Raw genomic sequence first — 23942 nt, forward strand, 5'->3', positions numbered from 1 at the left:
AGGAGAGCTAACAGTGGACTCAGGAATATGTAGTATGTGTTAAAACTGACAGAATTCTCAAATTTGTGTACACTTACATGGAGACTGCACAACAATTAGATATTTGTAATTGTTTACATTTATAGTATGTGAAATAAAGAACTCAAATATCAACCAGCAAAAGCAATTCGGTGTAACTCTAAAAAATTCTCAAGAAAATCAAACTTGAAATTTTCCGAGCATCTTTATTTAATCCGTAATTCATGGCCTAACTTGCAGATGGGCCACATTGCTCTGTGGTATAATGTTCACCCGTGACATGATGGCCAGGGTTTGATTCCCAGCTGCTGCAAATTTTCAAACACTGGCGCACGTTCTATGAGCATTTCTGTGAAATGTTAAATACATAATGATGAAAAAAAATTAATCTGTAATTTTTTGTTAACAATTTTTTTTATAATAGAGTGATAATTAAGAATTTATATTTTGTGTGTAAAATGTATTTAGAAATGACAAGCTGTTGATTTTTTTAATAAAAAATTGACAATTAGATATGTGTTAATTAGCATACATTGGATGAAGTTTATATTTAAATGATGTAGGTATTAGATCTGAGCAGGGAAAAAGACCAAAACGAAATCTGAACCAGAACCTACAAGTACTGTGCACCACCAATTTTCTTTTTTTCCCCATCTTTACAGATTTTACGCTTCAAGGAAATGCCAACAGAACACACAAAATTGTTAAAAAAACTTGCAACAGCTGGGAATAGAACCTGAGCCACCCAGATTGTAGGCAAGCTTTCTACTACAGAGCCATGTTATCCATCAACAGATTCTGCCATGAATTACTGAATTTCAAAGTCGATTTTCTCTAGAAATGTTGAGAGTTGCATCAAACTGCTTTGGTTGATTAGTTTCTTAGTTATGAACTTCATGTACCATAAATAAAAAAATAAAAAAATACAAAAATCTGATTGTTGTGTGGTCTCCTTGCTAGTACTGTGACCCCATCTGTACTCGCTCAGTTCTCTTGCTACTCAGTCTACTCAAAAACAAGTAGGTAGAGGTACCATATTTTGCTCGCCTTTATTTAACCCTGCTGTCACCCAGAGAACATTCAGTCTGGCCGTATAGTGCACATCCGAAATTTAGTCAGTTGCTGTCTATGAGTTACAATGAGAGTCAAGTTCTTCATTACACGTTGAAACAGCATCATTCATTTGAAAACAATCTGTACACCTACAAATAAAATATTCCTGTTGCTGTCATGTGCGAAGTACTAGAATCTACAATATTATTTTCTCAATTAACAAAGAAGCAGTAATGGAGTGATTGGAAAAATTCTCCATGTAATGGCAAACACAACATGTGTATAACTATTCATATTAGTTAAGCTGAGGGAGTGTTTAGAACAATATAAAATACTTACCTTGCCATTTTTCTGTCTTGAGACATAACCATGCACATCACCGCATCATCTGAAATCGGTAAAAGAACAATTATGAGTTGAGGATTATATATTGCAGTAATACTACAAACCACAGGTAGCTTTACAGTTTCACACAACAGAAAACGAGCTGCCACCTGACTGATAAACAGTAACTTAGTTTGAAAAAGAGCTCACTTCTAGGCCTATTACACATTAATGATTTGCTTCAAAATAGCAGACCACTAAAGTTGTTTTGTTTGTTTCTGTACGATATAATAGTAATGGTTAAATGCTCAGGTCAGGGAGTGAATAATGAAGTAAATCATATCCTGGAGAGTACAGTTCTAGGTTTACAATTAACAGGATAACTATTAATAGTGACAAAACATAGTAGCTATATATATATACAAAGATGATGTGACTTACCAAACGAAAGCGCTGGCAGGTTGATAGACACACAAACATACACACAAAATTCAAGCTTTCGCAACCAACGGTTGCTTCATCAGGAAAGAGGGAAGGAGAGGGAAAGACAAAAGGACATGGGTTTTAAGGGAGAGGGTAAGGAGTCATTCCAATCCCGGGAGTGCAAAGACTTACCTTAGGGGGAAAAAAGGACAGGTATACACTCGCATACACACACATATCCATCCGCACATATGGGCAGAGATGTCGGTCGAGGCGGAAGTACAAAGGCAAAGATGTTGTTGAATGAGTTATGACAGGTTGGTGTTAGTGGGAAGTATCCAGATAACCCGGGCGATGTAACACTGTGCCAAGATGTGCTGGCCATGCACCAAGGCATGTTTAGCCACAGGGTGATCCTCATTACCAACAAACACTGTCTGCCTGTGTCCATTCATGCGAATGGACAGTTTGTTGTTGGTCATTCCCACATAGAATGCGTCACAGTGTAGGCAGGTCAGTTGGTAAATCACGTGGGTGCTTTCACACGTGGCTCTGCCTTTGATCGTGTACACCTTCCGGGTTACAGGACTCGAGTAGGTGGTGGTGGGAGGGTTACAAGGGTAGGAGCAAGAGGGTAGGGAAGGTGGTTTGGGGATTTCATAGGGATGAACTAAGAGGTTACGAAGGTTAGGTGGATGGCGGAAAGACACTCTTGGTGGAGTGGGGAGGATTTCATGAAGGATGGATCTCATTTCAGGGCAGGATTTGAGGAAGTCGTATCCCTGCTGGAGAGCCACATTCAGAGTCCGATCCAGTCCCGGAAAGTATCCTGTCACAAGTGGGGCACTTTTGGGGTTCTTCTGTGGGAGGTTCTGGGTTTGAGGGGATGAGGAAGTGGCTCTGGTTATTTGCTTCTGTAAGGTCAGGAGGGTAGTTGCGGGATGCAAAAGCTGTTTTCAGGTTGTTGGTGTAATGGTTCAAGGATTCCGGACTGGAGCAGATTCGTTTGCCACGAAGACCTAGGCTGTAGGGAAGGGACTGTTTGATGTGGAATGGGAGGCAGCTGTCATAATGGAGGTACTGTTGTTTGTTGGTGGGTTTGATGTGGACGGATGTGTGAAGCTGGCCATTGGACAGATGGAGGTCAACGTCAAGGAAAGTGGCATGGAATATGGAGTAGGACCAGGTGAATCTGATGGAACCAAAGGAGTTGAGGTCGGAGAAGAAATTCTGGAGTTGTTCTTCACTGTGAGTCCAGATCATGAAGATGTCATCAATAAATCTGTACCAAATTTTGGGTTGGCAGGCCTGGGTAACCAAGAAGGCTTCCTCTAAGCGACCCATTAATAGGTTGGCGTACGAGGGGGCTATCCTGGTACCCATGGCTGTTCCCTTTAATTGTTGGTATGTCTGGCCTTCGAAAGTGAAGAAGTTGTGGGTCAGGATGAAGCTGGCTAAGGTAATGAGGAAAGAGGTTTTAGGTAGGGTGGCAGGTGATCGGCGTGAAAGGAAGTGCTCCATCGCAGCGAGGCCCTGGACGTGCGGAATATTTGTGTATAAGGAAGTGGCATCAATGGTTACAAGAATGGTTTCCGGGGGTAACAGATTGGGTAAGGATTCCAGGCGTTCGAGAAAGTGGTTAGTGTCTTTGATGAAGGATGGGAGACTGCATGTAATGGGTTGAAGGTGTTGATCTACGTAGGCAGAGGTACGTTCTGTGGGGGCTTGGTAACCAGCTACAATGGGGCGGCCGGGATGATTGGGTTTGTGAATTTTAGGAAGGAGGTAGAAGGTAGGTGTGCGGGGTGTTGGTGGGGTCAGGAGGTTGATGGAGTCAGGTGAAAGGTTTTGTAGGGTGCCTAAGGTTCTGAGGATTCCTTGAAGCTCCGCCTGGACATCAGGAATGGGATACCTTGGCAAACTTTGTATGTAGTGTTGTCTGAAAGCTGACACAGCCCCTCAGCCACATACTCCCGACGATCAAGTACCACGGTCGTGGAACCCTTGTCCACCAGAAGAATGACGATGGATCGGTCAGCCTTCAGATCACGGATAGCCTGAGCTTCAGCAGTGGTGATGTTGGGAGTAGGATTAAGGTTTTTTAAGAAGGTTTGAGAGGCAAGGCTGGAAATCAGAAATTCCTGGAAGCTTTGGAGAAGGTGATTTTGAGGAAGAGGAGGTGGGTCCCGCTGTGACGGAGGACGGAACTGTTCCAGTCAGGGTTCAATATGGATAGTGTCTTGGGGAGTTGGATCATTAGGAGTAGGATTAGGATCATTTTTCTTCGTGGCAAAGTGATATTTCCAGCAGAGACTACAAGTGTAGGACAGTAAATCTTTGACGAGGGCTGTTTGATTGAATCTGGGAGTGGGGCTGAAGGTGAGGCCTTTGGATAGGACAGAGGTTTCGGATTGGGAGAGAGGTTTGGAGGAAAGGTTAACTACTGAATTAGGGTGTTGTTCCAGATTGTGTTGATTGGAATTTTGAGGTTTTGGGGGGAGTGGAGCTGGAAGTGGGAGATTGAGTAAATGGGAGAGACTGGGTCTGTGTTCAATGAGAGGAGGTTGAGGTTTGCTGGAAAGGTTGTGAAGGGTGAGTGAGTTGCCTTTCCAGAGGTGGGAAACCAGGAGATTGGATAGTTTTTTGAGGTGGAGGGTGGCATGCTATTCTAATTTGCGGTTGGCCTGTAGGAGAATGCTCGGAACAGCCGGTGTGGATGTGGGAGAGGGAAGATTGAGGACTTTTATTAAGGATAGGAGTTGACGGGTGTGTTCATTGGCTGAGTTGATGTGTAGGTGAAGGATTAGGTGGGTGAGGGCAATGGATTGTTCAGTTTGGAACTGGTATAGGGACTGATGGAAAGAAGGGTTACAGCCAGAGATGGGAACTTTAAGTGTGATGCCTTTGGGGGTAATGCCAAATGTCAGACAAGCCTGGGAAAATAAAATATGGGAGCGTAATCTGGCTAGGGCGAAGGCATGTTTGCAGAGGGAATGTAAATAAAACTTAATGGGGTCGTTGTGGGGATGTTGTGAGGGTGACATGGTATTAGAAGGTGGAAAGTGTAACATGAGGCTGAAATGAAAATGAAAATAAAAATATATGGGGAGAGATAAAGGTGAACTAGAAAGCAACTGGAGATCTGGTGTGAAAAAAGGCGAAAAAGTGTTGGTAAAAGCTGAGCTATGTTGATCCTGTGGTGAACTTGGGTTGGTAAACAACGATGTGCAGAAAGGTTAGGTGGTTGTGTTGCCGCCAAAACACGTTAAAGGGTGGAGAAATTCGGGAAAATTTCGAAAAAACTGCGTGTAAATGTATTAAAAGGAGTGGTTTTGTGGTGGCAGATTATGAAAATGAGGCTAACAATTGTCTGACGAAGAAATAATGACGTTAAAACCTGTGGGAAGCGGCTAAAAATGATCAGTGATGTGGGAAAAACGGAAATGGAAATAAAGCGAAAGTTATTAGAACTAGCCGAAATGGTTGTTTAATAGGTGAAAGGAACTGTTTGTGAACTGGAAACGGTGGATTTTATAGCAGCGGTAGTGTTGAAAGCAGAAAAAAATTTTTTTTGGTTATGGTTTGGAAGTGGGTTACGTATTATTGAGTATATATAGGCGGGATAAAATTGTATGGTAGATTACGGTAACAAGGAGAAGGTGAATACAAAGTGAAACTACTTGCAAAAACAGAAAGAGAAAATAAGATGACAGAAAAGATTTCGAAATGCAACAATAACAATAGCAAACGTAATTGTTGGGTTCAAATTAATGATATGAATATTATAGAGGGAAACATTCCACGTGGGAAAAATATATCTAAAAACAAAGATGATGTGACTTACCAAATGAAAGCGCTGGCAGGTTGATAGACACACAAACACAAACATACACACAAAATTCAAGCTTTCGCAACCAACGGTTGCTTCATCAGGAAAGAGTGAAGGAGAGGGAAAGACGAAAGGATGTGGGTTTCAAGGGAGAGGGTAAGGTGTCTTTCCAATCCCGAGAGCGCAAAGACTTACCTTAGGGGGAAAAAAGGACAGGTATATACTCGCATACACACACATATCCATCCGCACATACACAGACACAAGCAGACATTTGTAAAGGCAAAGAGTCGCTGACTAGAGCGGAGCGCTCGCTGCTGTTGCTGCCGTCGCTGTTGTACGTTCGAGATGCCGCCCAAGATTAGCGGGAAGGCCGCCAAGAAGGCTGGCAAGGCGCAGAAGAACATTTCGAAGGGCGACAAGAAGAAGAAGCGCAAGAGGATGGAGAGCTATGCCATCTACATCTACAAGGTGCTGAAGCAGGTGCACCCTGGCACGGGCATCTCGTCGAAGGCGATGAGCATGATGAACAGCTTCGTGAACGACATTTTCGAGCGCATTGCGGCCGAGGCGTCTCGCCTGGCGCACTACAACAAGCGCTCGACCATCACGTCCCGCGAGATCCAGACCGCCGTGCGGTTCTTGCTACTTGGCGAGCTGGCCAAGCAGCCGTGAGCGAGGGCACGAAGGCGGTGACCAAGTACACGATCTCCAAGTAAGGAGGTGGCTCTGGAAGGAAGGAGAAGGCCCCTCCGTTGCCGCCGGAGCGTTGTGGCGTAGGCGGGGAGGAGGCGAGAGCGGCGAACACAGTGCATAATAACAAAAAAAATCCTAGGCTAACGTTCTGTTCCATCAGTGATGGATTTCTGACACATGGCAAGCTCTTGTAGAATATACACATTCACCACCTTTTACACCCACTGAATGCAGTTACTGCAAGTAGCAATGAATACAATACAACAATGTAACTATCGGCACTACATAACCACTGCGATGACTATGACATCATACAATCACATATATATTTAACTATCAAAGAACGCCTTGAGGGTATATAGGGGATTTTGGCAGGAATATTCTTGTAATTAATTCCTTGAAACACAGTAAAACTTTGAAAATACTAGACCAAAGTGCAAAAAATACATCAATAAATAAGTACAGAATTCAGCACAATTATTACCATCCATCACATATTAGCAGTACTAGGTATGTTCCCACTGTATGACGACTCAAACTGATCATTCGAATGATGCAGTAGTCTTCCAAAATCCTTCGTCTCCTAGAGTACTTATGACAGCTCTCTTTCTTTCCTACTGACACAGTGGTGCAATTGTTTTCACTTTGTCCCTCAAATCTACACTACTTAGGAAACTTAAGAACCTCACCCTTGTGCTGTTCATTCTGCCTTTATAATTTTGAAGGGGAGTCTCAACATTCTCAGCCAAGTGGAAGAGTTGGTTTTGCCATCACATTGAAATCTGACTTGTATTTCTTTCCTCGTCTCTACCAAAGCTGCCTTCAATTTTCCAATTAATTTATTATAATTTGTTAAGGGGACCACACTGTGGTTCAGGTCGAAAAAAATCAATTTTTGGTTTTCATCACATTTCGATAGATTAAGGTTTTATTTAAGTACTCTGAAAAGGATTTTGCTGATTTTTTTTTTTTCGAGCATCTAAAGAACATTTTCCTACCATGTTTGTTTATGTGCCACACCCACTTTTCTGTCACCCACTTTTCTGATATATTTTATATCTTTATATCCCAACATTGCATTTAGGGATTTTTTTTTTTTTTACTCCCAAGTGTGTTGGCTATCCTTGGATTGCAACGGTCGGTATGCTTTTTTTTCTGCTGTTTGTAAACAACACATTTTCAAACACACGGTTAGTTTTGTTCAAGTGTGATTGCGAGTGGTTGTTGCAGAAAACTTGCAGGTATACTATGGGCAGGCAAATAGCAGAAATAAAGAAAATCTGGAGGCAATGCAGAGAGATGTTTGGGCCAAATTCTTCCATAAGTCCTCTACTGATGATAAGCCATGTCATAGATTGTGATCATCAGGAGAAAATTCGTTGTGCAAATATAATAGGGCTCAGGCAACTGGAGAATCTTAATCTCACACGCATTCTCTTCCTGCTGCTGTTATTACAGCAATTAAACCTATTTTCAGAGACTTGGCTCATCCGACCTTCTAATGTCTGCATGGGCAGACATACAACCCAAATAAATGTTTCAACAGCATAATTTGGAACCACCTTCCTAAAACTGTATTTGTAGGCATGCATACAATGAAACTAGGAGTTCATGATGCTGTTTTTACATTCAATTGTGGTAATATTGGGAAGCGTTGGGTATTGAAAAAGCTGGGAATTAATCCTGGTGAAAATATGATCACTGGGCTGCAAGACTGCGATAAAATGAGGATAGCCGATGCAGACAGGTCTGCATCTAATACGGTCAAGAAAACAAGACAAACATCCAGAAAGGTAAAAAAGAAGCTGGAAGACCTGCTAGAGGTCAAAGAAGGGCCATCATATGCAGCAGGACAGTTTTAATTAACTGTAAGTAACAAATTTCAAAAGTTTTTTCTTTAAAGTCAATTTCCCCCAAACTAAAATTTTCAGTACACATGTCCCACTATACTAGAAACTATCACAGATAAATGAGTGAAATATTCAGAGATTTTGCATAACATAAAAAGCCACCTCTGGTACTACATTCATTAATATTCCCCCATTAGGAAGTTCACAAAAATATTTTCTGCAGAAAAAACTTAATATTTTTTGTTAATAAATTTAAAAAAAGTATTTCTTAAAAACTACAAAATAGATAGAGTAGATTTTAATAAAGTTGACTCTGTTAGCATCATGTAACATACAGTAAAAATATTTGGGTCCTGCATCAAATAGTATTTTCAGAAATGGGTCAAATACTTGCCTAAATTAACATGGCTTAGATAGGCAGGATGTGTTCCCCTTAAATTCCACTCTGTGTCTGCTGGGTCCACAAAGTGCAAAATATGGCTACACAAATAAAGATATAAAGTTTGTTACTTGTTCTATTGTTTCATCATTGCTTGAAATTTTCACTCAACAGATTTTCACTCCAGTTACAGCCACTGTCTTTGTTTTACCATCCACGATTTCCATGTTGTACATTTCAGAACGTTTCAGAGTTTTTATGCCAAGCTGTAGAATCATCTTTACTTTCCACTACTAAGGTTCAGTTAAAACAACTTTGCAGCTGTGGTATCTCAGGTTTTCTCTGTGTGACTGATCCATGACATGTTTCCAGGGGTTACATATAACGAAAAAACTCGTTTTAACACCTGAATGAAGCAGCTAGGATGGTTGTTGAGATATTGTGCACAAAAAAAAACAACCCAGCAGAACACTGGGAACCACATGATTTACTTTGAAATTTACTTTCAGATGAGCTGAGTGATAAGAGATCAGCCAGTCACAACCTTTCTCAGTCTCCGCGTAACCACTGTGTTGAGTAGTTACTTGTAGAGTCTCACCAGGGGAGACGTGTAATATGGGTTGGAGAGGGAAAAGTGGAACGCAGAGTGATTCATACTGATTGCACAGACCATGTACTAGCAAGCAATACTGCCTGCCCCCACCATAGAAATTTGACAATAGCAACGTTACACTATCCAAGTCAATAGGTCGCCAGCTTATGACAATGTTGACTGGAATACACTGAAATTTTGTATGTAGCATATGAACAATACACAGGACAAAAGGTTATTTACAACATGTACAGAAACCAGACTCCAGTTATAAGGGTTGAGGGATCCAAAAGAGAACTGGTGATCGAGAAGGGAATAAGACAGAGTTGTAACCTATCCCAGTGTTATTCAACCTGTATAGTGAGTAAGCTGATAAAGAAAACTAAGGAGAAATTTAGAAAGGGAAATAAAGTTCAAAGAAATAAAATCTTTGAGGTTTGCCAATGACACCGTAATTCTGTCAGAGAGCAGCGATCTTTGAAAAACAGATGAACCAACTGCACAGAATGTACTTGTAGTTGTATTAAATCTGCTAATGTTGAAGAAATTAGGTCAGGAAATGAAGCAGTAGAAGTAGTAAATGAGGGTTTTTTTTTTTTTTTTTTTTTTTTTTTTTGTGGAAAAAAAAAAGACGACATAAAAAGTAGAGTGGTTATAGCACAAAAAGTGTTACTGAAAAAGGAGGAATTGGTTAATATCTAATACAATTGTAAATGTTCAGAAGTATTTCTTGAAGGTATTCATCTGTACGGAAGTAAAATGTGGATGATAAACTATTCAGGTGTGAAGAGAATATAAGATTTCGAAATGTGGTGCTACAGAAAATCTTGAAGATTAGTTGGGCAAAAGAGTTAATTAAAATGAGGAAGCACTGTATCACAGTTGGGGAAAAGAGAAATTTGTGGCACAATAGGACTAAAAGAAGAGATTCTTTGATAGAAAACATCCTGAGGCATGGGGGGAAAAGTGAGAGGTAAAAATTGTGCTGGGAGACCTAGACACGAATGTGGTCAGCTGGTTCAAACAGGTGTCAGCTGCAGTAGCTATGCAGAGCCAAAGATGTTTGCACAGGATAGATTTCCGTGAACACTCAAATCAAACATCTTCAGACTGAAGACCACAACACCAAAACAGGTAATCTGTGAGATAATATTTTCAAATTGAAAGAATATTTTCAGTCTGGAAGTGAGCCACTAAGGTCATATGTGGTGTCAATTGACTCACACTTGCCACTAATTCACAACCTGTAGATTCTTACATTGACATCACAGCACATTTGCTCCTTTGTGCCATTTGTGGTTCACGAAATCAACTTATTTAAGCAAATTCAAGTAAGAGGAGTAGTCTTTGTAGTGCCAGTACATTTTAACCACTGTTTAAAAAATCATGCAATCCTCTGCAGCATACATTTTGAACTGGCTTATGCAAAGTGGAGGCTGTCGTGAAAAACCAGAGGTTTTGAAACCCTTTTCACACACAATCTACTGTGAACCACAGACACAGGAAAAAAAGGCAGATTCTATATTACTAGAAGTCTGAAAAGCATTAGACATGCATACTATTTGTCAAAAGTTTCCGCTCACCAGTCTGATTTATAGTTTTGTGGTTAAAACAGGAATTTTGGTTTTAATATTCTATCGTATCCCCTTTCTGATAATAAAACAATAAACATGTAAAGATTAAGTGCCTTTGTTGCTTATTTGACTGGTTGTTCGCCCACACAGACACTGATGTGTATCCACAACAACACTGATGTGCCTTTACCTAAGATGGTTCCATTCGAGTAGGCCTCATTCCTTCAGCCAGCTGCGTAGCAATCAATTCACATTAGTTTACAGTACAATGTGTGCATCTAGCAGTGTGCTTGTATACCCAAACAGTATCAGAGTGTATTACCTCCTAACAGGAGAAGCACTAGATCTGAATTGAAAAATGTGCATTAGGAAGGCCATTATAGAAAGACAACAGCAACAACAGTTGGCGTAGCCCAATCTACAATGGTGTACACGCTGTTGCAGTTCGAGCAAACTGGTACTGAAGCGAGTGTGTCGCAATCTGGAAGACCTCCAAGTAACATCGTACAGGGAAGATCAGTTCATATGTGTAAAGAGTAAATGTCAAGAGGCCTCGTACTGCACCTGAAATTCACAAGAAGAGCTGGTAGCTCCAATTTCTGTCTCAACAGTGCAATGCTGTCACCATGAACAACGTTTAAAGCGGTGTACAGTAACAAAAAAACCTTTATTATGCAAACAGAACAACATGAAAGGATTGCAATGGGCACAGCAACATAAAACTTAAGAGTACGCAGCAATGGTAAAAGGTGTTATTCATGGATGAATCTAAGTCTGAAGTATTTGAAAGGCATGTTGAACGTTTGTTCACTGACTTTGTGGTGAACGTATGAGGAGTAGTGTGTGACGTCAATCGTGAAGCGTGGTGGAGGGTTGGTCATGGTGTGGGGATAACGTGGCTGATAAAGTCCATAGTCTAATGAGAATTAATGGAACCTTAAAGAAGAAAAGACATCACGGGGTACTGATCAACAATGCAGTTCCACCTAGCAAGAGAGTTATTACTTGTGGGTTATTAAGCAGCAGGACAGCAATACCAAACATGCTTCTAAATTGTGCAGAGGGTATGTCAGTAGAAAAGACAAATGTAGGGAACTGAAGAACATGATTTGGTGAAGTCAGTCACCTGACTTGATCCCATTTAACTCTTAAGGGATGAATTTGATGGGGAGATGAGAAAACAGAGGTCATTTTATGTTGAAGGTCTGTGGAATAATACAGATGCGTTGGGCTCCAATATCTGCAAAAACACTGCAAAATCTCATCTCCAGAATGCCAACAGTTTGTGCAACTGTTCTGAGGGGAAAGGATGGATGCGTAGAAGTGATTAAAAAAACCATTACTTAATGATAGAGAGATAAAATATTTATTTTGTTGGTCTGTTTAGTGCTTATGACAAGTTTGTACATTGAAACAAAGTATATGGCTTTTTTCATGGTGATGGAAAACTTTTGTATGGTAGTGTAATACACTGTAGACTGTTAAAAGGTCGAGTCATATGGAATAGTTTCTTAAATATGTGGTCTGATCATATAATCTCTGAACAATACAAGCCAGTGTGCAGCCCCGGATAGAAAATGTTCATCAGAGACAAAGGCAATGTCAGAAGTGTCCTTGGTAGGTGTTCTCCATGTCCAAATAGATCTGACGAATAGTACAGCCAGCGATCTGACATTCTTTGATGACACTGGTGTGTATGGGAAAAGTGCAGGGCCTTTCAGGATGACTTGGACAAAATTTCTGTTTTATGCAATGAATGGCAGCTTCCCATAAATCTGGTTAGTTGGTTTAATGATTCAAGTGATGAAACTATGAGGTAATCTGTCCTCCTACCTGGAACGGATAAGTTAACAAAATTACACAGCAAAGAAGGGCCTAGTGCATGGAACCCAATAAAAGAAAACTCCAGGTCTACCAAATGTCAAAGCCTAGAGAAAAGAACAAGGAAGAATAAAAGGGCAGAAGGAAGAAAGGTGCCCCGTTCATGGAGCTGCAGAGGTCTCCCAAAGGGGACATACCCCATCACTAACTAGAGGTACCCCAACCAACAATACTCAGAAAAGAGTAGTGACATGGACAGAGTGAGAGAAGCATAGGAAAACGGGAAACACCAAGTGAAACAGAACATGCGAGAAGGAGGAAGAAGAGCAAAAGAGCCAGTAGGGTGAGGGCTGAGGCACACCACCGAGCCCAAACAGCCACTGCCCAAATGGGGCAGAGGGAGCAACAGGACATCCTGCCAACCCCTCAATGGGCCAACAAGGCTGAAGTGCCCTCGCTTAGAGAGTGACAGAAACTTCTTTCAAGAACAAACTGTAAAACCAGGTGAACCACTGAGGCATCATCCATCAACACCAGAGATAGCGAGTCAGGAAGATTACGAGCCCACTGCAGGGTGCCTAGATCAGGACGGTCCAGCAAAATGTGGACCATTGTCAAAGGGACAGTATGACAATAGGGCGGATCCTTGTGATCGAGCAGATGACCATGAGTCAGCCAAGTACGCACAACGTGGAGCTGGCACAGGACGATGGAGTCCTTGTGAGAAGCCGGCATGGAAGCTCTCCACAAATTCATGGTCTCCTTTTTCACCCATAATTTGTTCCACAAAGTAAGAGTGTGCCATTCCATATTCCATATCCTTGGAACTTGACAGTGTAACACCAACTGAAGGTCCGATTCCGGAATACTGATACCAAGAGGCAACTTGCTAGTAGCTAATTTGGCAATCCTTTCATTTCCTGGGATCCCAACGAGACCTGGAGTCCAGACAAAGACCACTGGGCATCCACATAGTATAATGGAAAAAAAGGGAACCCTGGATAGTCCTGACCAAAGAGATGGTAAGGGCAACATTGGTCAAGACATTGTAAACTGCTCAAAGAGACATGACAGATGAGGAAGAACTCACAAGTGCAGGAACAGATATGCTCAAGAAGCAACATAAATGGCTACCAGCTACACAGTGAAAACACTGCAGCCATCTGGCAAGGAGGGGTGTTTATTACACAGTGCATGAACACAAGCAAAGCCAGTATGATTGGCAACCACTAAACCATCAGTATAAACTACTTCTGAACCTCAAAATGTGCTGAGAATGGAGAATTGGTGGCAGAGGGACTCAGGATGAGCCGAGTTTTTCAGACCTTGTGACTGAACTGTGAATGAGAGATGCAACACAGAGTTGTATGTGAACAATTCCAAAGAAGTGGTAGAAGAGAAAGCTGGAGTTCAGAAAAAGTGGACCAGATGCAGATGGTGTTTGTAGCCCCAGACCCGGGCTAGCATTGTGAGAGGTGGATCTCCTTATCTGGAAAGAGGAGACGATAGCTGGGTGCTCCGGGGAGCAGTGGACACATACGCAAAAGTGATCAACTGTTCGTGGTGCAGAACCCACAATGGTTGAACCCCTACCTCCACTAGGAGGCTGGCCACTGGGCTAGTCCAAAAGGCATGAGTTGCCAGTCATAACCCACAATGGTGTATCAGGTCCAGCATCTGTAACATTGAAGGTGGCACCGAGCTGTATACAAGACTCCTGTAACTTGGATGGGACTTGGCCAATGGCATGTAGAGGTGTATCAGAGTAGAACAATCTGCACCCAGCTGGTGTTGCTGAGGCTTCGAAGAGCATAGAGGTTTGACCAACATGTCAATTTTTGTTAACGAAGATGGGGAAGCCGTGCAACTGGGCATCAGGGACCAGTCCCAAAAATAATGAGAATTCACCCTTTCAGGGCCTTAGAGGTACAGATCTAGATGGGTTTGGACTACAGCACTGACAGGAATGCAACCATAATATTGGCAGCCAAAAAATGGAAGCCATGAGTGAAAGCCCAAGACTGCACACAGTATATTTGACACTGCAGTCTGTGTTCAGCAACACTCATTACAGATGAACAAAAAGTAAATGCAGAAGTCATCAGTATACAAAGAGGGTGACACTGTAGGTTCTGCAGCTGCCACCAGACAACTGATAGCCACAAAACAGAGTAGGATATTCAAAACAGAACCCTGCAGAACTTCATTCTATTGCAGATGCAAGGCGCTAAGTGAGCTGCCAATCTGTACCTGAAAAGTGTGACATGAAAGAATAAAAATCAGGAATGGGCCACAGAGGTTTCACTCATGTATGGGTGGGAAGGATGTGGTGGTGGTGGTGTGTGGTATCACAAGCTTTATGAAGATTGCAGAAGACTGCAACAAGATACTAACACCAGGCAAAATCCATTCAGATAGCAGACTCCATGTGGCTAAATTATCTGCAGTAAACGGCCTCAGCAAACACCACCATGGGTTCAAGCCAAAAGGTCCCAGGATTCAAAGATACTTTCAAGTAACTTGCAGAGGACATTTCTTAAACTGATCAGATGATAGCTGTTCATCTGAAGAGGTGGTTTACCGGATTTAAAAACTGGAATAATACACCTTCTTGCCTCTGGGAAGGCAATTTCCCCTCACTCCAGAGATGGTTAAGAAGGGCAAGTATATGACTTCGGCTAACCACTGGTAAGTGTTGAAGCACTTGATTTTGCACCCAACCTGGTCCAGGAGCTATGTTGGGGCAGAGAGCAAGGATGCTGCTGAATTCCCACTTGCTAAATGAAGTGTTATAAGGCTCCAGGTGGGAGAGAACCAAAGATAATGGGAGTTATTTCAGATAGTGTTTAAGAAGACGTAATGCAGACAGACAGTAAATGACACTGAGGCCTGGGTGAAATGCCACAAAATGCACAACGATTGGGTCTGGGCTGGTGGTGATAACACTATTCAGACAAATTCCCGGGACACCTGTAGGAACATGGCAGCCAAAAATGTACCTGATCTCTGTCCATACATCAAAGAGCAAGTGTGCGGCCCTATGGCGGCAACATACTGTTCCAACAAATTTATTTGTGGCATTTAAGAAAATAATGAGCCTGAGCATGAGACCATTTAAAGGCTAGGGGTCGGTCGAGAGATGGATACCATTTCTAGCATTGGAGGGCACGACAGCAGTCTTTACTAACTGCAGTAATTTTGGGGGTTAACCAAGGGACAGTCTTCCGCTGAGGAAGAAGGACTTGTTGAAGCAGCTGCCAAAAGGATGGCAATGGTCATACCCTGTACGGACTCATCAGTGCTGTCGTATGGTGGACCTGTGGAAATGGCAGCCAAGGAAAAGGCATCCCAATCAGAATGTCATGAACTCCCCACTGAATGGAGGGAGGAATCCAGGGCTACAGATGGAAAGATCAATGGCTGAGAAAGTGCCACATGCCACACTAATGTCTGTGGTGGCTCCAGTGTTGAGGAGGTTATGGGCATTAAAATCCCCAAGGAGAAGGAAGGGAGGCAGCTGTCGAAGGAGGGCAAGAGGAGCTGGAAGCATAGGCCAGTCTGGGGAGAGATAAAGATTACATATCATTACTGCAGAGTCTAAATGGATCTGAATGGCCACTGCTTCCAAAGCAGTATGAAGAGGAACCCACTAACTAACAATGTCCAACTCAAAGTAACAGGATTCTTGTCCTGGAGACGCCAAGAATGGGGATTCATAGAGGGAGCCCAGTGCCTGGCTGAGGAGAAGGGGCAGCTTCACGAGGGGAGGGAACAGGAACTTCCAGGGAGGAAGAAAGAGGAGGGACAGGAAGGAGGTAAGGAGGAAAGGACACAACTGAAGCAAACGTAGATGTTAAAGATACTGGGTGGAGACAGTCAAATTTCTGCCGGGCCTCAGAGTGGAATCGATGTTGAATTGCTGAACAGTTCACACACTTGGGCAGTGGGGTGCAAGGAATCTCCACATGGAGAGGGCAGCTGCTATCACTACAATAAATATGATTCACATCACATTACGAAGACGTGACCAAAACTGAGACACCAGAAACAGGACGTGGGAGGTGCTTTATGTTCCAATGATAAACCATTGGCTTTTTCAGAAAGGGTATCCCTCTCAAAAGCCACGATGAAAGCACTGTTATCAATGCAATTGTCCTTATGACCTCTCTGGACTAGCTAGATGAAATGAATGGTATACGGTGTCAGATTAGTCCTGAGTTCCTCATCAGATTGTAGATGAGGTTCCTGTGGAAGATAATGTCCTGGGTAACATTTAAGGAATGTTGAGGAGTAATGCTCACTGGCAAGTGTCCTAAGTGCTCACAAGAACAAAGGGAAGCCAACTGACTGGAAGAGGGGGTCTTAATCAGTAAGGAAACAGATTGTATCTTATGGAGTGAGTGAACTTCACCAAACTTATTTTCAACGTGTTCTTTTAAAAAAATAAATAAATAAATAAAATAAAAAAATATTGCGGTTTGGCAGCGGTGAGACTCTCCCCTTCTGTCCTGAAACAAACCAAGTAATGGGGAAAGGATTTTGTCCCAAACTGTCATATCTAGGCCTCCTTCCAGGAGGTGGCCAGGGAGCTGAAGGCTGAGGAAGCAGAGAGAGAACATCTAGAAGTGTTGATCTTAACATGGTTTATGTACTGAGCGTCTCCTCTGGCATCAGCCACTTCAATCAGGAGCTCGCCTCATGAACACCACCCAGCTGCAGCAAGGGCCGCCTGGCAAGATGGTCATTGCTGGGAGTTCCGATGCCCCAAAAAAATGAGTAACTACTCCTAGTCATACACGAGGCAGTGACAGCTCAGGTACCACAAATGTGACTCCTGTATTGCAAGGGTCTCAGGCAGATGGGTACCTAACAGCTCCAACACACAGACTGCTGTGCTGGTGACCTAGCTGGCCCCAAATGCTGACACTGTGGAAACAACTCAGAAAGGGAGGTCAATCCCCAGAGGACCAGAAAAAGCAGAAAAAAAAGGGGGAGAGTGGAGATACAAAACAAGACCATAAAGAAACAGTGCAACTGAAGGAATAGCTGGGTCATCATAAAGGAAAACACTGACTAGAAAGATGGGACACAGAAGGAGGACGAGCCAGGGTGGGAAGAAGAGGGTATGAGGAAGGGAATTCAGTCTGACAGAGAAGAGAGGCTGAAACAGCTTGGGGCCCCGTGCGCACCAAAAACGTACCCTCAAAAGAGCTGTGAACCTCCTAGGGGACGAGTAAATTGTGTTCAGAGTCCATGTCTGCCACTGGAAATGTCTTAAAATTTAAAATCTGATTCTGAAATCTCCGTCTTACCACTATATAATCATTCAAGTGTCTTCCATGTATGTAGCCTTCTTCCATCAATCTTAAATGAAGTGTTAGCGATGATTAAATTATGCTCTGTGCAAAATTTTAGCAGGCGACTACTTCTTTCTTTCCTTTCCCAAAATTTTACCAGGCGACTTCCTCTTTCCTTTCCTACAGTCAATATCCGTCCTTCCCTTCCTTTTCGTAATATCAAATTCCAGTACCCCACCACAATAAAATTTTTGTCTTCCTTAACTATATGAATAATTTCCTTTATCTCATCATACAATTCTTTAATCTCTCCGTCATCTGCAGAGCTAGTTGGCATATAATATTGTACTAGTGTGGTGGGTGTGGGCTTCATGTTCATCTTGGCCACAACAATGTGTTCACTACGCTATTCATAGTAGCTTACCTGCATTCCTAATTTCTTATTCGTTATTAAACTACTCCTGCTTTACCCCTATTTCATTTTGTATTTTATAATCCTGTATTCACCTCACCATAAGTCCTGTTCCTCCTGCCACCAAACTTCACAAATACCCACTATATCTACCCTTTCCAGGCCTGTTTTTAAATTTTCTAACATACCTAACTGATTAAGGGATCCAACATTCCATGCTTCGATCAGCAAAATGCAAGTTTAGTTTGCTTTGAGTAGTCACACCCGGAAATACGAATTGGGGACTATTTTACCTGTGAAATATTTTACCTAAGAGGATGCCATCATCATTTAACCATATAGCACAGCTGCATGGCTTCAGGAAAAATTACGACTGTAGTTTCACCTTGCTTTCAGCAGTTCGTAGTACCAGCACAACATGGCTAGTTTGGTTGATGTTACTAGATCAGATCAGTCAATAACCTAGGCAGTTGCCCCTAGAACAACTGAAAAGACTGCTGCCCCTCTTCAGGAACCACACATTTGTCTGGCCTCGCAACAAATATCCCACTGTTGTGATTGCACCTATGGTACAGCTATCTGTATTATTGCTAAGGAACGTAAACCAACCCACCAATAGTGAGGGGGTAACAGGTTTAGCCATAGCATAGCTTCTTGTTAATATTAGAACAACATTTAATTCACTTTTTACTATAGAATCTAATGCTCTAAGGTAAATTCAGAAAACTTACAGCCAATGGACAAGTCTCTGACTGATGTTTTGATGCATACTATGTAAATCAAACAAACAATGGAAAATCTAGGATGGAATAACAATATTACGAAAAGAATAGATTGCTACTCACCGTACAGAAAAAATGCTGAGTTGCAGTCAGGCACAATGAGAAAGCTGAGACACATTTTAGCTTTAACTTAAAGGTCTTCTTCTGAAGTAGAAAACACACATACATTCAAGATCCATACAAGCACATTGTGTACACACATGCCCACTATATCTGGCTGTCCTGTCCAGACTGATTCGGAATCGTGCATGACTGGAGCACCAATCCGGTGATGGGGTTAAGCAGGGGGGCACGGGGCAGGTAGCAGGAAGGGTATACAGGCAGGGTGGCGTGGGGGAAGGTATAGAGCTGCCTGTGGGATTGTGCAGCGAGATGGTGAGAACAGGGTGGGGCTACTAGGTGCAGTCGGGAGTTCTGTGGAACAGGGATAAGATAAGTACAGAAGGGGAATGCTCCAGATTGTGCAGGCTGCGAAGTAGTCACTGAAGTGAAGCACATTACATCAGACAGCAACTAGGTGGTCCAGCTGTCTCTTAGCCACAGTCTGTTTGTGGCCATTCATGCGAACAGACAGCTTGTTTGTTGTCATGGTTGCAGTTCAGTTTGTAGATCAATGATTACTTTCACAGGTAGCCCCGCCCTTTGATGGGATAGGAGATGCTTATGACTGGTCCGGAGTAGGTGGTGGTAGGAGGATGTATGGGATCTGCATCAAGATCTGTTGCAGGGAGATGAGGCAAGGGGTTGGGGGCATGTGTGGAGTACGGGTATTCCACTACCCAGTAAACCTATGCAATATCCTCATCCATCTCTACAGCACCTCTGTTCCTAACTCGTTGCCTCATGGCTCATATGCCTGCAAAAGACCTAGATGCAAGATCTGTCCCATACATCCTCCCACCACCTCCGGTCACAAGCATCATCTATCCCTGTGAAAGCAGTAAGTTACCAACTACACTGCAAACACCGTGCAGCTTTCTATGTGGGCATGATGAGTACAAGCTGCCTGTCCAAATGAATGGTCACTGACAAAGTGTGGCCTAGAGACAGCTGTACTACCCAGTTGTTGAACATGCTAGTTAATACAATGTGTTTCACTTCAATGACTGCTTCATAGCCTGCCCCATCTGGATCCTTACTACCGACACCAGCTTTTCTGAATTGCACAGTTGGGAATTCTTCCTGCAATATATTATATGTTTTTGTAACCGTCCTGGCCTCAACCTTCACTAGACCCACTTACCTAACCCCCTCCTTGCTCCTGCACTATACAGCCTTCTATTTGACCAATATAGCCACTAATCCTCTTCTCTTCTCTCCTTTTCTGCTCCCCTCCCCTCGAACCCCCCTCCCCCTCCCTCACTGGGCCCCACCACCAAACCTCAAGACTGCACCTAGCAGCCCTACATTGGCCCTGCTCATTCCCACAAGCAGCTCCACCCTGCTATTCCCCCTCCCCCACCCCATGCTGCCTCCTTATCCCCACCACCAGATTGCTACATTCATCAGCAATGGTTATGACTCAGTCTGGCTACAGCTGCTGGAGACAGTGGTTATGCATGTGATGCCTGTTGTGCTTGTATAAATTTATTTATTTTTACTTCTGGAGGCCTTTTGACCGAAAGCTAAAACATATGGCAGACTTTTTGTTGTGTCTGCCTGTGACTCAGTGTTTCTCTATATGGTGAGTAGCAATCTATCCTTTTCACTATAATGTTATGCAAATAAATCACACATATAAGTGCAAGGAGGTTCAACTACGTAACTCCGACCTTACCTACCTGATCCAAACCCATACAAGCTGCTGACACAACTGCTCTCATTCAGTCACCTTACAGAGAGTACTGCCAACATTGCTCTGCTGAGGCCAATGACCATTCTTATTTTTTGCCTCTTTTTCAGTATCGATCATTTCCAATTTCTGAGTATTTCGGCTACATTGTTCCTCACACCAAAGTGGTCTATGACTATTTGAGCTATCCGTGTTGGTGTATGCCCACTGTCCCCTGTTACCTTGGTTGATGTTATACTCACACTTCAGCTGTACTCCACTATGGGCTACAGTTTTCCAGTATAATACCAACGAATCACGACATGCCATTTCTTTTGCCTAAAACTGAGTTTATGTGATCATTCCACACATTTCTCCCAGGTTTTTTCCAACATTATTCACTTCCAGTCTATGTCTTAAATTTTTACACATTTGGAGCCCATCTATAAACTGGATGGATATTACAGAATTTTTGTTTTCATAGATAACTATTTCATCATCAAAAGGTGGAACTGCAGACAATGCTATTCACTAGGACACTTATTTATAACTGGAGTCATCATGATCACATCACTCAAAGCTATTTCTGTGCATGTGCGCTCTACAGTCAGGAACACCTCCATTCGACTGCAGACTTGCCGAAATCTTTTGCATTACTGTAGTGCACTTTCTTGGACATACGTCACTAACACTCCATTGAGACCTTTTCAAAAGTCTAGACAAAATTAAAAACCTTACCAATTGTTACTTGTATCGAATGCTAAATTAGATTATCCCATTTGAAAAGTACAACTGGATTTGGCACAACTATTTTCAAATGCTTATTCGTCACTGGACATGAAATAGTTGATAAGGGAAAGTATGAGAAAACAAATGTGTTTTGTTACGTAAACTGCATCACTGTTTGGGTTTTTCATCAAGTGGACTGGATGGAGGAGATCAAAGGAATTCAGAGTGATAAATTTAAAAATTAATATTTCTTACAGATTGTGAAATGTTGATGCTACTTTCAGGTATGTGAGAATTATAAGGGAAAAATAAATAACCATACTAAGATATACTACTTATTTCCCCTTCATTTCACCAACAATTATATCTATGTTTCTCACTGTAGTTCCTAAGCATTTCCACAACACACTACATTATATTTGAAATGGACTTTTACAAGCATAGCAGTGCGCCTCTAAAGTTCCTATAGTATTTTTTTTATTATTATTATTTTACAAGATGCTCGTCACTGGTGCCCGACACAAAAAGTAATTGTAACAGAAATAATTGCATCGATTTAAGAGCGTTCAGTACTTCGAAAGTAAAATACAAAGACTGTACGAAAATTTTGTAGTGTGAATTGCAGTCATTGAAAACTGCGACGTAATACAAAAGGTAAAGGGGTTCATGATCCATTTGTTTCATTGTTGTTATGCTATTACACAGTAGATTGCCTTCTTTACTATTATCATGCCTTCCTCTGACCACTTAAATATTCGATACAGTAAACAGCAGTTAACCGATTCGTTTGAAAAATTGATTCAACACTGGCGAATTAACGAGAAAACTTACGTTTTCTGAAAGCTTCAACACTCGCCTAAATTCAAGCATTTGTGGATTAAGGCAGACCAAAACTTATCAGCACTCGTTTTCCGGGTCTAGTGCAGCAGGGGATACAACCCGTCGGCTTTGAACAATGACGTCATTCCTTAGTCATAGATCGTAATGTCTTCACTTCGAGGCATAGATAATAAAGCAGTTCTGTGTTCTAATAAGCTTTTGCTGTTATGTTTCAATTTCGTTTTTTTATTGATTGCTTAATAAAGTAGGATCAGTTTATTCTATCTCGTGAGATTTTTTTATTTTAAAGCCAAAAAACACTTATCAGCTACTGAAGGCAGCTACAACACTACGAAGAATCGCTTCTCGGCTTTTGACAAGATATTGCTTAATAAAGTAGGATCAGTTTATTCTATCTCGTGAGATTTTTTTTAAAAAAAAAGCCAAAAAAACACTACTGCTTAATAAAGTAGGATCAGTTTATTCTATCTCGTGAGATTTTTTTTTAAAGCCAAAAAACACTTATTAGCTACTGAAGGGAGCTACAACACTAAGAAGAATCGCTTCTCGGTTTTTGACAAGATATTGCTTAATAAAGTAGGATCAGTTTATTCTATCTCGTGAGATTTTTTTTAAAAAAGCCAAAAAACACTTATTAGGTACTGAAGGGAGCTGCTTAATAAAGTAGGATCAGTTTATTCTATCTCGTGAGATTTTTTTTTCTTTAAAGTCAAAAAACACTTATTACATACTGAAGGGAGCTAGAACATTAAGAACAATCGCTTCTCGGCTTTTGACAAGATATTGCTTAATAAAGTAGGATCAGTTTATTCTATCTCGTGAGATTTTTTTTTTTTAAAGTCAAAAAACACTTATGCTTTTGACAAGGTCAATGTTTATCGCTCTCGCATTCCTTTGTTTCTCAACATTCTCCTCAGCTCTTTCATCTCTGTAATACATGCTCTCTGGCGACTTGTGACGTCATTGTTCAAAGCCGACGGGTTGTATCCCCTGCTGCACTAGTCCCCGTTTTCCCACACGAATTTTCCGCCACTTATAAACAATATGATCATCTATATCAAAACAACACGATGATCTTTGGTTAAGGCCCGTCTATACGTAACAATCTGTCTGCGCAAGTCTTTATGCACATACCATCTGCGCAGAAAGATCGTTACGTGCGGATGACGGAGTATATATTTCTACTATATGGTGTGAATAAGCGACTTGTGCTGCTAAATGAATTTTGAAATGGCAGATACACGTCAGAGTTCATTGCCGAATTTATCTAAATACGTAGGAGTCATACATGTTTATACTAAACTAAGAGCAGGGGATACAACAATGTAGATACGAACGCAGCTACGTATAATTCGTTAATTATCTAATTTAATAGAGAAATTGCAAGCAGGTGACTCTATGGCAAAGAGGTAAACTTAATAATAATAGTAATAATAAGGCCAAAATTCCTTGATGACTGTCTACTGCAAAGAACAAAACAAAGTAACGAAATCTTTCGATCTAGCGCCAATGGATTGCTAGCATACCTCACGTTACGGTCCCATGCCATAAA

The 23942-nt window shown here is 41.8% G+C and overlaps 1 protein-coding gene across 1 annotated transcript in view; it reads right to left on the reverse strand.

Annotated features, from left to right (window-relative positions):
- The window catches only part of LOC126425130 (uncharacterized), a 31989-nt gene extending 8532 nt beyond the window's left edge, over nucleotides 1–23457 (reverse strand). Inside the window, exons 1-3 of the mRNA XM_050088073.1 lie at nucleotides 23397–23457; nucleotides 22382–22455; nucleotides 1411–1459 (exon numbers count right to left, since the gene is read on the reverse strand). Of these exons, the coding sequence (XP_049944030.1) occupies nucleotides 1411–1448 (38 nt within the window). The 5' untranslated portion in view covers nucleotides 1449–1459; nucleotides 22382–22455; nucleotides 23397–23457. The remainder of the gene's footprint in view (nucleotides 1–1410; nucleotides 1460–22381; nucleotides 22456–23396) is intronic.
- Nucleotides 23458–23942: the final 485 nt, after the last annotated feature.

This window comes from Schistocerca serialis, chromosome 10 (genome assembly GCF_023864345.2).
Source record: "Schistocerca serialis cubense isolate TAMUIC-IGC-003099 chromosome 10, iqSchSeri2.2, whole genome shotgun sequence".
Taxonomy (NCBI): domain Eukaryota; kingdom Metazoa; phylum Arthropoda; class Insecta; order Orthoptera; family Acrididae; genus Schistocerca; species Schistocerca serialis.